The sequence below is a fragment of the Protomyctophum bolini genome (assembly GCF_963924005.1).
Source record: "Protomyctophum bolini genome assembly, chromosome: 10".
NCBI lineage: Eukaryota > Metazoa > Chordata > Actinopteri > Myctophiformes > Myctophidae > Protomyctophum > Protomyctophum bolini.
Window position 1 is genome coordinate 25,948,541 of NC_137871.1, and position 14,639 is coordinate 25,963,179.

Sequence of the window (14,639 nt, forward strand, 5' to 3'; positions counted from 1 at the left end):
AATGTTTTGTGATGGGGTGGGAGGCGGCGGCTGAATACATGACTGTACTGTATAATTTCGGGGGTCCTTGACATGAAATGGTTTGAGCACCACTGACAGAAAAGTGTTTAGAAGTCATCTGTAGAATGTGTCTTAATGGCACGGGGGGGACAGGACGGGCAGAAATCCTAATCATTTGGCCCTTAAGAAGACAAGAAAGACAAGAATGTCCTTATAGTATGAAAGATGAGTGTTTGATGGATTTCTTTTCTTTTGTGCCCTTCCCTAAACCGCAACTCCTCCTTTTGCGTTTGACCCCTCATTGTGCTGCTGTGGTGTGTCCCGTTCTGTCTGTCCTTTGTGTTTGCATCCCCCCCCCCATCCATGTGTCCCTGATCGTATTGTCCCCGTTTTGGTCCTATACCGTTTGTCTCATTCTGTATGCTGCCGGTGTGTCTGTCCTCGCGTATTATATCTCTTTCAATGTTGCTTTTCTCTTTTCCACTGTGATTCCTCCCTCCCTCCCTGCATGCATGGATGATAATACAAACCAGTCCCCCTGAGGATCCTAGCTTAGATAGAACCCCCAGAGCAGCCTGCCACCCCCCCGCTCACTCCCCAAACGCTCCCCGTGAATCCCGGAGCGAGCAGGAGCAGCAACAACAACAGCGTCAAGAGAGGGACGAGGAGAGAGAGCCTCCTTCCAGACCCTCCATGATCGGCCTGAGGAGGAGCAGTGAGCCTCGGCTTTGTGCCCTCTCCTCCTCCTCCTCCTCCCCGCCCCACGCAGAGACACCTCACGGGGAGAGCCCCCCAGCCCTGCTCCTGACGGTTACCTCCGAACAAAGGTGCCAAATCAATCATTTTTGCCTGTTTACCTGTATCCCCCCCCCCCCCAGGGGTCAGCAACATGTCCGTACACGGACAAATGTGTCCGTGGCAAAGACTTGTCCTTGTCCGTGTGGCAAATTTGAGACTTTCTGTTTTACACACCATTATGTTCTTATTTTGATCAGAATTTGGTCAGAATCAGAATAATAAGAACTTACTACGACACTATGGCACATTAGGAGTCCAGTGATAGTGAGTGGGTGGCTCTCAAATGTTTTATTTGCAAGGACCCCCTTTACTCTTGAGTGTACAAATGGAACCAAATGGACAGTTTTGACCATTTGGTTCCATTTGTACACTCTCAGAGTTACAGACCCGTTGTGGTAATTCATCTCTTTATGTGTTATTGCCTGGTAATATTATTGCCCGCTTATTTTGTATGTCGGTGGCAAAAATGGGAATTTTGCCAAATATGTCCACCGCAAGCCAACATGGCCCCTGCCCCAGACCCAAGTGCATTATGCAAACATTGCAAAACATTCAACAATTCCGGTTCATAGTTGCCCTGAATCAATCCAATCTGAAAACATGTATTCGTTGTATGATAGCTGTTATTCATTAGTTCACTTAAACCCCATATTCTTTGTTGACGAGGTCTCCCAGGGGTCTTTCTTTCTTATTCCTCTCTTTGTTTTGCCTCCTGTTCATTGCATTACAGTTATGTTTTAGGTCAGCTGTTTTATCCAGATCTATGTTGGAATGTAAAATAGACAAATAGTATTTCTTTAGTGGTTAAAAAGTCTTCTTGGTCAAGGACTTCGCAGCTGTAACTTGTTGGTGGAGTTAGACATTGGCTGTCAATGGGATGGAACCAATGACCAATTCCAGGTGCATGAGAATCTCTCCAAAAACTAGTCCCATCCCAGATCCCACCCACCGTGGTCTCATCTGACACCGTGAGCATTTGGAAGCAGCTACGGCACAATGCTGTTCTCTTCTCCCAGCGTAATCTAGAACGACAGCTCATGTTACTGCAGCCATCTCTCTTGATTTGACATTTATTTGGGTGAATGATTTCACAATCCAACTACTCTGTTATTTCCACACATATAGGCTGTCTGCCTGTATTTAGGCATTTAGCGTCTGCTAAATTGTAAATTGTCTTGCAGAAGTTTTCACTGGCAGTCCTCCTCTTTACATTTATGTTTTGCCATTTTGCCCCCACTTTAGTCATCACGCCAATGCCTGAATTCCCCCACACAGTGTGTACAGTCTTGATACTGCTCACTCCTACTGGTTGATCCTTTGTAGGGACGATCTGGAGTACCGAAGTCCTGGTAAATAAATGGTAAATGGTGCATTTATATAGCGCTTTTATCCAAGGCACTTTACATAGATTGTGCATTACATTCACCGATGGCGGCGGACACCATGCAAGGCACCAACCAGCACATCAGGAGCAATTTTGGGTTCACCGTCTTGCTCAAGGACACATCGACACTAACTCTTGGGGAGCCCGGGTTCGAACTGGCAACCTTGCAGTTACCATCCGGCCACTCTACCCCTGAGCCAGTGCCCCGTCCTGACGTCACTCCTTCATCCCCTGGGTCACAGAAGTCATTTCTCTACGCATAATAACATTGGGTCATCTTAGAATCGTCTCATATAAGAATTGTGGTCCAAAAATTGTACCACAAACAAAACAAATTGTCCCGTCGCTATTGTCAGGGTGGGTGTATTCTGTATTGTTTATGTCAGACACTCATATTTGATACAGTGTGTTTCTGCCAAAAATGTAATTCATTCGGTGGCGGTAACATATACGTTAGCGTTTTCTCACCGTCAGCTGATGCTTCATATCCATATCAAAGTCAAACCGCAGAGCTCCTTTGTTTATTTTTGGTTTATTCTTATATGACGATAAGATATTAAACACGTCTATAGGAATTCAGATTGTGGGGGGGGGGGGGGAAACCTGACCCAGGTAGGATGCATAAATGATGCCAGACTTTGGTTGCTCTGTTGAAACCACACACCTCCTCAGATACACATGGAGTTGTCTGCAGCTTCTTTTCACCTGAACTTATAGATGGAGTGCCACGATTTATTTCCACCTTAAAACACGATCATCAGGTATTATTATAATATAACTTTTCCAAAAAGTGCACAGTATTTGTTAAAATCATGCTTTTATGTGGACACGCCCACCTGTTCAAGTATGCCTGGTTTGCCTGGTGGGTGGTGATGGGTGGTGATCCACCTGAACTGAAGCCGCACCCACAGCTGTAGTTGTATGATAAAGGGGGAGGGGTTAGGGGAGGGGCTGATAGTGTGATGTCACTATAATACTGTTTATTTCATTGGCCCGTTTGACTGTCAAGGGTTCAGCCTCCAGGAAGAAACCCTAAATACAAAGTGAATACACCATTGCACCTAAAAACGACTCCAGGGTGTCCAATGAAGTACTGTCGCCTCATAGACGCATGGAAAACTGTAAAAATACAAAAATGGTGGCACTCCATCTTTAAGGAGCCTCACCAGGGGGACCTACTTCTCACAGTGCAACACCCCTGCTGACAACTTAGTCGCTGTTGCAGCGACCAAAGAACCCTCCCTGCTCGGCTTCCCTCCCACATAAACGCAGTCAATTGTTGTTTGTTACGGACGCCCGGCCAAGTGAGAGAGGCACCACGGGAGGATTCGTATCCGATTGCCAGCTCCTCTTTAAGTGATATTTGGGTCACCAACCATGTTCAGCTTTTTTTTCTGGCACTGGTGTTATTGTGAAAACGGACCGTACAACTTTGACGTTCCAAAGACCTTTCTGGGGGGATCTTCCAGGATTTCCCTGATAGTTTTCACTTTAGCCTCCTTTGCTTTTGTTGGCAACAGCATTTGATTGCTCCAGGAGAAAGAAAATATTGTGGATTTCTGGTGAGTCTGTCTTGCAAAGGATGCCATGCTTTACCACACAGTCACCCTGTATGTGGCCAGGAGTAGTAGCCTAATGCTGTGCTGTGAATTAACACAGACACATGTTGCACCCAAACATCGATGCTCTGTCTGTCTGTCTGTCTGTCTGTCTGTCTGTCTGTCTGTCTGTCTGTCTGTCTGTCTGTCTGTCTGTCTGTCTGTACTGTATACAGTATCTGTATATATCAGTCTGCTTATCTGCGTCTTTGACAGTACTGTATGTCTCTCTGCAGTGTTTTTGAGGGTAGCAGAGGAAAGATCACACTTTTTGTGCACATCACATCACAATGTGTCAACGTGCCACATTGTGATGTGTTGTGAGCTTGTAGATAGGTTATTCTCTACTGTTATTGAAAATAGTAAAATTATTATTTGTTTTATTGTGAACACTTTGGAAACTTTGCCCAAAATTGGGACATCAGGGTTAATGAGGTGTATGATTGACTTTCTCTGTTTGAATCTAAACGGCGCTATAAGTTGGTTTCTGTTATTGTTCCATAGCTGAACCTGTCCTAATGAAGACCTGCTTCGAAGTGTGAAAAACCAGCCATGTCAATGAAGGCTTTTAGAATTACCAGTCTGTACTTTGGACTCTCCCCTTCTCACTCAGCTTTGAGTGCCTTGTAGTGTTTTGCATCTGCACATTCTGATAGTCTTCTTTGATAAAGTAGAACGTTTAGGGGAAGAAATATATACACTGTATAGCTGCATATTATGCAGTAAGCCTGAGCATGCATTTGGAGTTCGGCCCACTGCTGTCCTTTGAATGTTAATGCAAAAGGATTCAAACTGAATTTAGTGTCCTCAGGGGTGTAACACTACTCTCTCACCCTCTCTCTCTCTCCCTCTCCCTCTCTCCCTCTCCCTCTCTCTCTCCCTCTCTCTCTCTCTCTCTCTCTCTCTCTCCCTGAGTGTTAAGTGTAAAAATAGACTCTTAAATGGTGAAATTCAGTGTTTTACATTGCAGCTTTGTGTGTCTGTGGCATACAAACTGTGGAAACAATGCTGAACATACACACACATGGCACATGCGCGCACACACACACACACACACACACACACACACACACACACACACACACACACACACAAACACAGAGGAACGTGGAAATGCGACCCACCCACAGGATGTTAAGTTATGAGTCCACCTTCCTTCCCCAAAGCCTTTCAGTGCAGCACTGAGACCGCCGGCAGCTTCTGTCGCACGGGGTAAACGTTAAAAGAATTCTGAGCTCAGCTTTTTTTATTTTTTATTTTTTACAGCATTGTGTCTGGAGTCTCTGGGACCCTGGCGTGGGTTCTCTCAGACATTCTGTCAGAGTTGTTGGACAAAGAACAACTCTAGCAGAGGAATATTTCTGACTGTGACAGCTGATGCAATGTGGGTCTAATTAGTGCGAAGCACTGTGTTGCCGTCTGATAACAAGTGTTTTGTTTTGATTCTTTCTTGTTTTCTATACTTTGAGGAGTATCTGAGTGCTGAGCCTTGAACATGCTACAGATTTGCGAATGTTTGTTTGCTTCTTCATGAACAAAAATTTGCTCGCAGACGGATGTGTGAGCCACACTATGCTCTTATGTCTTAAGATTTATGTCCATGGAGCCTGCATTTAGTCTTCTCCAATGGAATGCTGTCTGATGATATGTGATGGTAACCAGGCAACTGTTCTAAGAGCCAACAACTTATTTCAGCTTTTGCACTGTTGTCTTGCTGTGAGATGATAACTCAGCCCGATTCTCTCAGCAGTACTCCAGCCCGCTCGTGCTCCGAGGAACTCTTCCTCCGAACGTCGGTGTCCCTGGCAGCCGGCACCGCTCCCAGCTCTGAGCTGCTTGCGACTAGTCCCATCGGTTCACCCGGGGGGACAGTCGACATGGACGGGAAGTGTCCACCTTTGCTGGACGGGGAGGAGGCGGCGGCGGGACGGAGGAAGGGAGGTGCTAACACGCGCACGACGTCACCTTTAGAGATGGACAGCGACGAGGCGGCATGGCAGCACCGACAAAGCCTGTCCTCTCTCAGACACGCCGCCACCTCTCCTGGCACCTCTCCCCGCTTTCTTCCCGTTCCTGCCACGACGGTGTCGGTTACCATAACGAGCGCCGCTACGGGCCGACGGACGGCGGCGAGGCCGCTGCGCCAATGCGACGGGTCGCCACGGACGCAGCAGCCTCCATCGCCGGACAGCGATGCAGCGTCAACGTGAGGCCCGCTGCACTACAACATGATACCAACCATTTGCCGTGTTGAAGTAGAACTCCAGAAGCTCTGTGTTAAACCCAGGGGAATTCTCTGCCAGCATGTGCCCTCCTTGGCCTCAGTTCAGGCAGCAGTGCTGTCTTATGGATGACGTGCCTGTCTTTGTTAACCTGAAGATGAAGAGCATGACCTCATTTTTTAAAACCCTTTATAATCTGTACGCCCAGAGATGCAATGTGGCTGTAAACAAGTCTATGATTTTTCTCATCTTAATTTCCTCCTATTGTTTATTTTTTATTTATTGCTCTTCTTGAAGTGACAGAAGAAGCCAAAGAATGTGTTTGATTAACTACGCATGACCTTTTATGGCAACCTTTGGCCTTTTTGGACAGACCCAGAGGTGTACTAACTAACCCCCCGACTGAATTTCTATTGCATTTCTTGTGTTGAAAGATAGACTTTGCAGTGCTTAATTGAAATGCATGTATGCATCCTTTTAATACATGCATTCATCCATCCATTGCAAAGCACAAACACAATTGGTTGTTAGGGCTGTCCGCGACCAAAGCAATTCTTAGTGAGCTACTTAATAGTCATAGGAATTTGTTGGCTAATAATCACTTAGTTTAATCAACAAATAAGTATTTTGTTTGCTGTATATAGTGCATAATAATCATGGTGGAGACCAGCCTTTTCAGGTCGGTGCTGTTGAGAAGTGAACATTCTAATGTTGTTACTGGCCATTAAAAGTTTTAGGCTGGCAGAATAAATGATTATATCTAGAGTTTGCATGGGGGGAAAAGCATAAAAAAACAACCAATCAGACCAAATCGACTGAGGGGACAGTTGATCATTGACAAAACTGAGGAATGACAAGTAAGCCACTACAGAACGAAAAGACAGAACAATCTAGAAGTGATACTAATGCCGACCCTGCCTGGCTGTTAATGCAAGGCATACATGCAGGGGTCTAACAAACCAACACACGTCTCAGCAACGCACCACATGGCAAAATAAACAGCTCATGAAAACCATCTCTCTCTGGTGTTGATTTATAGTGAGCGAGGGCTCTCTGCACTGAGCCTCCCTTTTTTCCCCTTCTTGTGGCGAGTCGTAGCCTATGTGACCGCAGCCCACACTTTCACTCACACCCCTCCCAACACCACGGAGGATGCTATTTAAAGGCTCTCTCTGTGAAGAGCCGTGTGGTTGCAGGGCCGAGCCTTCATCTGGCGGTCACAGACACTGACACACATTGGAGAGCCCAACGGCCTTAATGCTGCTTGCTGCTTGGGCGCTATAGTTTATAAAAGGATGCATGCTGTTATTGAAGATCCGCTGTCACCCAAGCGCCCAGCGTGCGCCTAGCATGCTGTTATTGAACATAACGTCCAGTGTGCGCCTAGCATGTTCTGTTGCAAGCAAAGCACTTTTGACTATGCCTGATGCTCTCTTTGCTGGCTGTATTTTTAAATTAGAGTGCCCCCTTGTGCTTGAATGTTGTGATGTAGGTCTGCAGTTCAACAGTTGGGGAAAATACATGCTTGTGTGTGTGTGGGTAAAGACAATACACAAACTTTGCCAGTTCTGCTTTGATACATATTTGACCTCATCGTCTTTCACAATTTTGCCCATTGTCAGCTTTTTAAGCCTGATTCATACTTAGTCGCCCCCAACTGCGTGCTTGCCAATAGCCACCCCCCAGAAGCTCACACCACGTGGCAGATGCGTTGTGAGCTTCTAGATCGGCTCTATTTGGCGAGTGACACAGTCGAGCAACGGAACATGAATCAGGCAGTAATACACTCAGCACGGATGTTATGATCCGCCCCAGCTCACGTTCAGGTGTCTCATGCTAGTGTTGGAAGTGTTCGTTCGTGTGTTCATCTGTGACTGTGCTCTCTCCTCCTCATCCTCTCCTTGACTCCTGTAGATACAACCACTCTGCTTGTGTCTCAGACGACCCACAGTAAGTTGCACTTATTGTTGCCCAGAGACCGCATATCATGGCCTGCTGGCACTGCACTGCACACCTTCACTATTTATACCATATCATGGCCTGCTGGCACTGCACAGAACGTGCACAGAACATATTGGTTAGGGTGCCTGTCCCATAACGGAAAGAGATATACAGTAGCGGTTCAGTATCTGCCTATAAGTCTATATAATTGAGAAAGACATCGAACCTGCTTATGTATTGTCGCTTTGGATGAACCTTTAATGTATTTTTTGCGGGAAAAAGGAATGACAATGGAATCAAATAATTATGCCCCATTTACACTAGCTTTACTTAACCTTACCATGTGTGCTGGCTGTTGTTGTTGGGCTGTAGAAGACACCTTTACTGGACAATGTGTCCGCTCTGTTGTCACTTCAGCTTCTCCCATACAGCTGCACGCGGTCGATCACCTGAACACTAAAAGCAGGGATTGTCCAGTCCTGCAGACCCAGAACACTGCTGGTGTTCCAGCAGTGTTCTGGATTTGATCATAATCGTGATAAAATGGCACCATTTTCTACTCCTTCTGTGTCTCATAGGAGGGCTGTGGGCAGTTCAGAAACCTACGTCCACCAGTGACATCATCGTTAGGCAGATATTTTTTTTAACCCATACTGGGCGTGTTTTAAGGATTATGTTATAGTTTAGCTATTGAAACAGGTCTGCTATTTTTGAAACAGAGACGTTTTTAACTCAAATCTTTGCTTCTGGGAGGGTCCCTGGAACAACATATTTTCAGATGGGGGTTGGTGGCCATATACATATCATTTTTGGGGTCCTTGACATGCAGAGAACCACTGTCATAGAAACATGAAGTTCTTCAAAAAACTGTCAGGATTTAGAAGACATTTGTAGAATCGTCCTCAGGTCTAAATGGGTTAAACAAGATTTTATTTTTACTAAAATGTTTAGATTTTTATTATCGTGAGAACGATGGCTTCCATTTTCGCATTGCAACTTTTCAGGACTAGAAAGCCTGCAGTTTCTATTAGCTTGAATTCCCCGTTGATGATGTCACTGGAGGACGGGTCTGAGTAGAGAGAATAGGGACTGAGTAGAAAAAAATGCCATTTTATCATGATTATTATTAATATGAAAGCCAGGAGTACGCAGAGTACCCCAGGCAAACAGAACTGCTGCCATAACTAAGCAACACAGTGACAGGACACAATTGAATAGAATGGGCATTTCCCTTGGCGTTCACCTATAGTATAGTATAGTATAGGTGAACCAAATTTAATTTGTTTTCGTAGGTCCTATACGATGGCTGCCAGTGTTTCACATTACATGGAAGGCATATTAACCACGTTGGCCCTAGATATAAGCCCAAATCAAAATTTACGAAAATGGCTAGATACAAGCTCACAATGCCTTTGCAACATGTGACCTGGTAGATCTCCTATTTTTTGCTCAATTGGATTGCCAGGGATGCCAGTTTGAAAGTGGTTAAGTATAAGTGAACCAGCCAGACTCTGTGCTATAAACACAAACGACAACTTTGAAATCCGCCCTTCAAAGTTGTGAGTGCAATACAGTTGCACTGTACAGTACAGTGCAATACAGTACAGTACAGTACAGTACAGTGAACTGCTCTTTGGTTTGTAGGGTATTTACGGTTATAACTTGTGTTTATTTCAGTGGGAATGCCCATTTGATCCATTTTATGCTGTGAGAGCAAAGCATTACAATGACTGGCATACTAACTGCAGTGTGTATCTCATCTCTGACCTCCTTCACCTCAGTGTGGATGTTCTCACTTCTATGGCACTTAAGAAGATTGTGAATACTGTACCTAATGTTACACACTCATACTCAGTCACGCACACATGCATGCAAGCTTGCACGCATGCAAGCTTGCACCGCGCACGCATGCACGCACGCACACACAAGCACACACCGCAACATTAATATGGATGCCTATATTTTAACTCCTCCAGTTGTCTGATTTAACCCATTATTTCTTTGTACTAATTATTTCTGCACAAGGCCTCTGGCTTTTAATTATATGTCACAACGTATACTCACAGTGCAAGATAGATGCCTTTTCTCTGACCTGCATGACATCACCTTTGTGAAGCACAACTGCTTTTAGTTCATATTGATAGCTCACATCAGCTGAATGTCGATCTGGAGTCCTGTTTCTGTGACAACGATGCTATTCTTCTTGCTGCCTCACTCTGCTGTTCTGTTGAAGCACTGCACAGCAGCACAGGGATTCATATATGATACAGCATATTATAATATATGATATATAATATAATATGCACAGTAAAGTCCTCTGTGTTCATGGGATTAACCCCCTACACGTAACTATATACCAAAAATAAAAATCCCAAAAATTAGCACATCCAAAAATGAAATAAATGGCGGACAAAGTACTCACATTTACATTTATTTTTTGGCACACACCAAAAAGGAACGCTTATGCATTTTATCATACTCTCTTCCTTTTTGGTGTGTGGGATTTGTGTTTAGCACTTTAACTGAAAACCATTGCTGATGCGCAACCTCTTCTTCTCATTTACGTAACTATATACCTCAATGGAACGCTTTTTTGGAACACTTATCTGGCACATGTTCAACACAGAGGATTTACTGTGAAGAATCACTTTTCTTTTTTCATTTTCTTTTAATCTATTCATAAAGCTTGTGCTCCGCTGGTATTGCCATGTCAGGATTTTATTTACTTTACCTTTACTGTCTGTCTGTCTGTCTGTCTGTCTGTCTGTCTGTCTGTCTGTCTGTCTGTCTGTCTGTCTGTCTGTCTGTCCTAACTCTCTCTCTCTCTCTCTCTCTCTCTCTGTCTCTCTCTCTCTGTTTGTGTGCCTGTCTCTCGTCCCAGGAGTGTGAGCATGATCGACATGCGCAGAGAGGAGGACGCCATCTTGCAGCCTCACAGTCAGGCACGTCACGAGATGATACACAACCAGTACAACCGGCTGAAGGAAGACGAGGACCACTGGCAGGACGTGAGTCCATCATGTTCTCCTTATTCACCCATTCACACACACATTCCCACACCAATGGTGGAGGAAACCATGCTAGGCACCAACCTGCACATCGGGAGCAATTAGGGGTTCAGCAATTAGCGGTTGCAACCTCGGTGATGGCTGCCCCTCCCCACCGGGGCGCCCCTCCCCCCCGGGGCGCCCCTCCCCCCCGGGGCGCCCCTCCCCCCCGGGGCGCCCCTCCGCTGATTCGTCTATAGCTGGAAGCCTGGAGGAGAGGGGCAGTGACTTGGCCAATCACTGCTGACCCGCCAACTGGAGAGTGTAGTGGTTGAGGGTTGAAACACTCTTAAGAAGGTTGGAGACCACCTGTTGACCTGTGTGTGTGTGTGTGTGTGTGTGTGTGTGTGTGTGTGTGTGTGTGTGTGTGTGTGTGTGTGTGTGTGTGTGTGTGTGTGTGTGTGTGTGTGTGTGTGTGTGTGTGTGTGTGTGTGTGTGTGTGTGCGTGTGCGTGTGCGTGCGAGTGCGTCAGGACCTGGCGAAGTGGAAGAACCGGAGGCGGAGTGTGTCACAGGACCTGATAAAGAAGGAAGAGGAGAGGAAGATGATGGAGAATCTGCTGTCGGGAGACTCATGTCACAGTATCAGGAGGAAGAGCATTAAGACCTACAGGGAGATAGTAGAAGACAAGTATGTCCACCCCACGCACCCACCCACGCATGCACGCACGCACGCACAAAGACCTACCGAGAGATTGTAGAAGAAGTAGGTCCACTACACACACACACACACACACACACACACAGGGACCCCCAGGGGTCCTTGAGGGAGTTCCAGGGGGTCCCCAGGTAAATGATAGTTTGGAACCAAAATGGACCCTTATGGGTCTGTAACTCTGAGAGTGTACAAATGGAACCTTGGGACCTTTTAGGGTCCATTTGTTTCCATTTGTTTCTCAGAGTTAAATTAACATTTTTTTTACAATATAAATTGGGGTCCCAGGGATAGAAATGCCATGAAATGGCCTAAATGCATGTAAAACTGGGGGTCCTTGAAATTAAACTGCAGGTTGAGAATCCGTAAAAATCTTCTCTTATGGGGGTCCCTGCCGTGTCTTTTCAAATGGGGGTCCGCGGGATAATTAGTGTCAATGTGGGGGAAAATGTTTGGGATACCACTGCTGTATACAGTAGGTCCCCCAAAAAGACCTTCTACTTCCAACAGTGTATCGAACCCCTCTCTCTCTCTCTCTCTCCCTCTCTCTCCCTCCCTCCCCCAGGGAGCGCCGCGAGGAGGATCTGAGGGAGGCGTACAAGATGGCCCGCACGAGCGACGAGGCGGCGAGCGTGCTCCAGCGCTACGCCCAGCGCTTCTCCATCAGCGAGGCGGTGATGGAGCGGCTGGAGCTCCCCAAGCTGCTGGACCGCAGCGTGTCGGCTGACCCCTCCTCCTCCCCCTCCTCCCCCTCACACCTCCTCCCCTTCGCCTCCCTGTCGCTGTGCGCCTCCCCGACCTCCCCGGACCCCTCCTCGTCGCCTGACCTGGACGCCGGGCCCATGCGGTTCCTGCGGCAGCAGTCGGCCCCCGTCGTCCCCAAGTTCACGTCCACGGTGGAGGCGCGGGTGGAAGAGTTCCCCTCGTCTTCCTCGCCCTCCTCCTCCTCCTCTTTCTCCTCGTCCCAGCAACAACACCGGCCGCAGATCCGCTCGCGCTCGTCGGATGCAAAGCCCCCGACCACCACAACCCTCAGGGCCGTGTCGCCAAAAGCGGTGCCTTTACTGACGCCCAAGCCTTATGTCCAGACCCGGCCCTCTGCTGCTGCTGCTGCTGCCTCAACAGGACCGTCCAAGGTGAGCGCTGCATATTTCATACACCTATTACTTCTCGCTTTTAATTTCTTACCTTTTAAAGCTCTTACTTAAACCCTATATATGCGGTTGCTGTCGGGCAGAAACCTATTATCTTTCTATTTTAACGTTTTTGTGGTTTATTTGGACAAAAGGAGTTTTGGCCCCATTACTAACCCTGGCTATCCCTAACCCTAACCGCACGGGAAGCCACATAGTTGGAGTAATGGGATGACGGAATTATGGGCAGTCTCCCTATTTTCGGCGTGCGACAGAGCTTAAATTAAAGGGACACAACAAATATATGTTAATGACGTTTAGATGATTTAGAACACTTCCTGGGGTCTTTATGTGTGTAATATGTGGTTTTAGATATTTTTGATTTTCCGCAGTGTCCATGATGTCATGGACACTGGGCTCACTTACTTCCTGGACTACTGCAAGGACTGTCTAAAGAGGACAAGAAGCGAAGACCGCAAGGGCGCCGCCATGTTGATCACATGGTGCTCCATGGAAGGAAAGGAACATGCGCAGTTGCAGACCAAGGCTGCATAAAGCCCATTGCGCATGTTTCTTTCCTTCCATGGAGCACCATGTGATCAACATGGCGGCGCCCTTACGGTCTTCGCTTCTTGTCCTCTTTAGACAGTCCTTGGACTACTGTTGTCTCAGTAAGACAGCCCTCCTGCTATCCACAACGAGGAGCAGTGCACCAAGCAATTATGGGAATTGTAGTCCAGGAAGGAAGTGAGCCCAGTGTCCATGACATCAGAGACACTGAGGAAATCTAAAATACCTCAAACCACATATATTACACACATAAAGACCCCAGGAACGTGTTCTGAATCTTCTAAACATCATTAACATATTTTTTTTTTGCAAAAGGGGGAATCAGTCCTCGGTCAGCAGGGGTGAATAAGGTATGTTGTCATGACAGACAACAGATTACCGGTAACACAAATTGGTGACAGGTGAAATCCATTATGCATATAATAATAATATATATATTCAAAGGAAATATGAGACATGCACTTCTGTGCTTCTAAGTGCTTGTCATGGTGGGAGGGGACCACGCGCAAGTGTATCGTCTATAGGCCTATACGTACGCATGTCGCCCAGGGAATAATTATGGTAAACCGTCTGAAAAAAACCTAGTCTACAGCACTGGGTGGGTGTGTACTGTCTAATGATAACGATAATACATACATACAATTTATATAATAGTAGTTATATGTGCTGAGGTACACTGACTGCACAGTGAAGAGTAGACCGCAGAGCTGAAGCGGACAGAGACGAAACAACAAAGGTGGCATCATAGCTACACGGAAGCTTCTTCTTCCCAGAGAGCTGGCAGATCTCTGCTCACAGTTTGTTGAATGAGCCCCCCCCCCCCACACACACACACACACACCCCGCTGCCCCCTTGGCATTTACATTAGAATGCCACAGAACGCGCCATGGAGATGGCCCTGTCATGTTTCTTGGGTGTAAAGCAACAGACTCTCTTCACCACTTAAGAGGCATGTACATGTTTCAACACAGACAAAGAGGATAAAAAAAAAACAATGGCCCGAGATGAAAATCATGCTCCTGTGGGGTTTTTTGTGGCGCATATGCGTGTGTGTGTGTGTGTGTGTGTGTGTGTGTGTGTGTGCGTGCGTGTGTGTTAATGTGTGTGATAATGTGTCTTGGAGGGAGGAGTTTATTACTTTCTCCCGAACGGGGAAGTGCAGAGCTGCTTGTTGTGGAATGTCTGGTCACACAGGAGCCTGCAGCAGAGTGGAGTCCAGGGCAGTGAATGGAGCCCTCTGTTCCTGCATTGACTTAAGACGTTGATAAGTAGGGCCCTCTCAATGTGAAGT

General features: G+C 46.6%; 1 protein-coding gene across 11 annotated transcripts in view; it reads left to right on the forward strand.

The window, feature by feature from the left end:
• The window catches only part of limch1b (LIM and calponin homology domains 1b), a 140,409-nt gene that overhangs the window by 100,555 nt on the left and 25,215 nt on the right, over positions 1 to 14,639 (forward strand). For 7 of the 11 annotated variants that reach the window (XM_080774495.1, XM_080774502.1, XM_080774503.1 and 4 more), the window contains exons 9-12: positions 7,917 to 7,952; positions 10,825 to 10,951; positions 11,463 to 11,620; positions 12,210 to 12,780. In XM_080774495.1, coding sequence (XP_080630621.1) covers positions 7,917 to 7,952; positions 10,825 to 10,951; positions 11,463 to 11,620; positions 12,210 to 12,780 — 892 coding nt within the window. Of the gene's footprint in view, positions 1 to 5,461; positions 5,987 to 7,916; positions 7,953 to 10,824; positions 10,952 to 11,462; positions 11,621 to 12,209; positions 12,781 to 14,639 lie in introns of those variants that run through there. The other 4 variants (XM_080774499.1, XM_080774505.1, XM_080774496.1 and 1 more) reach the window with 2 other exon arrangements.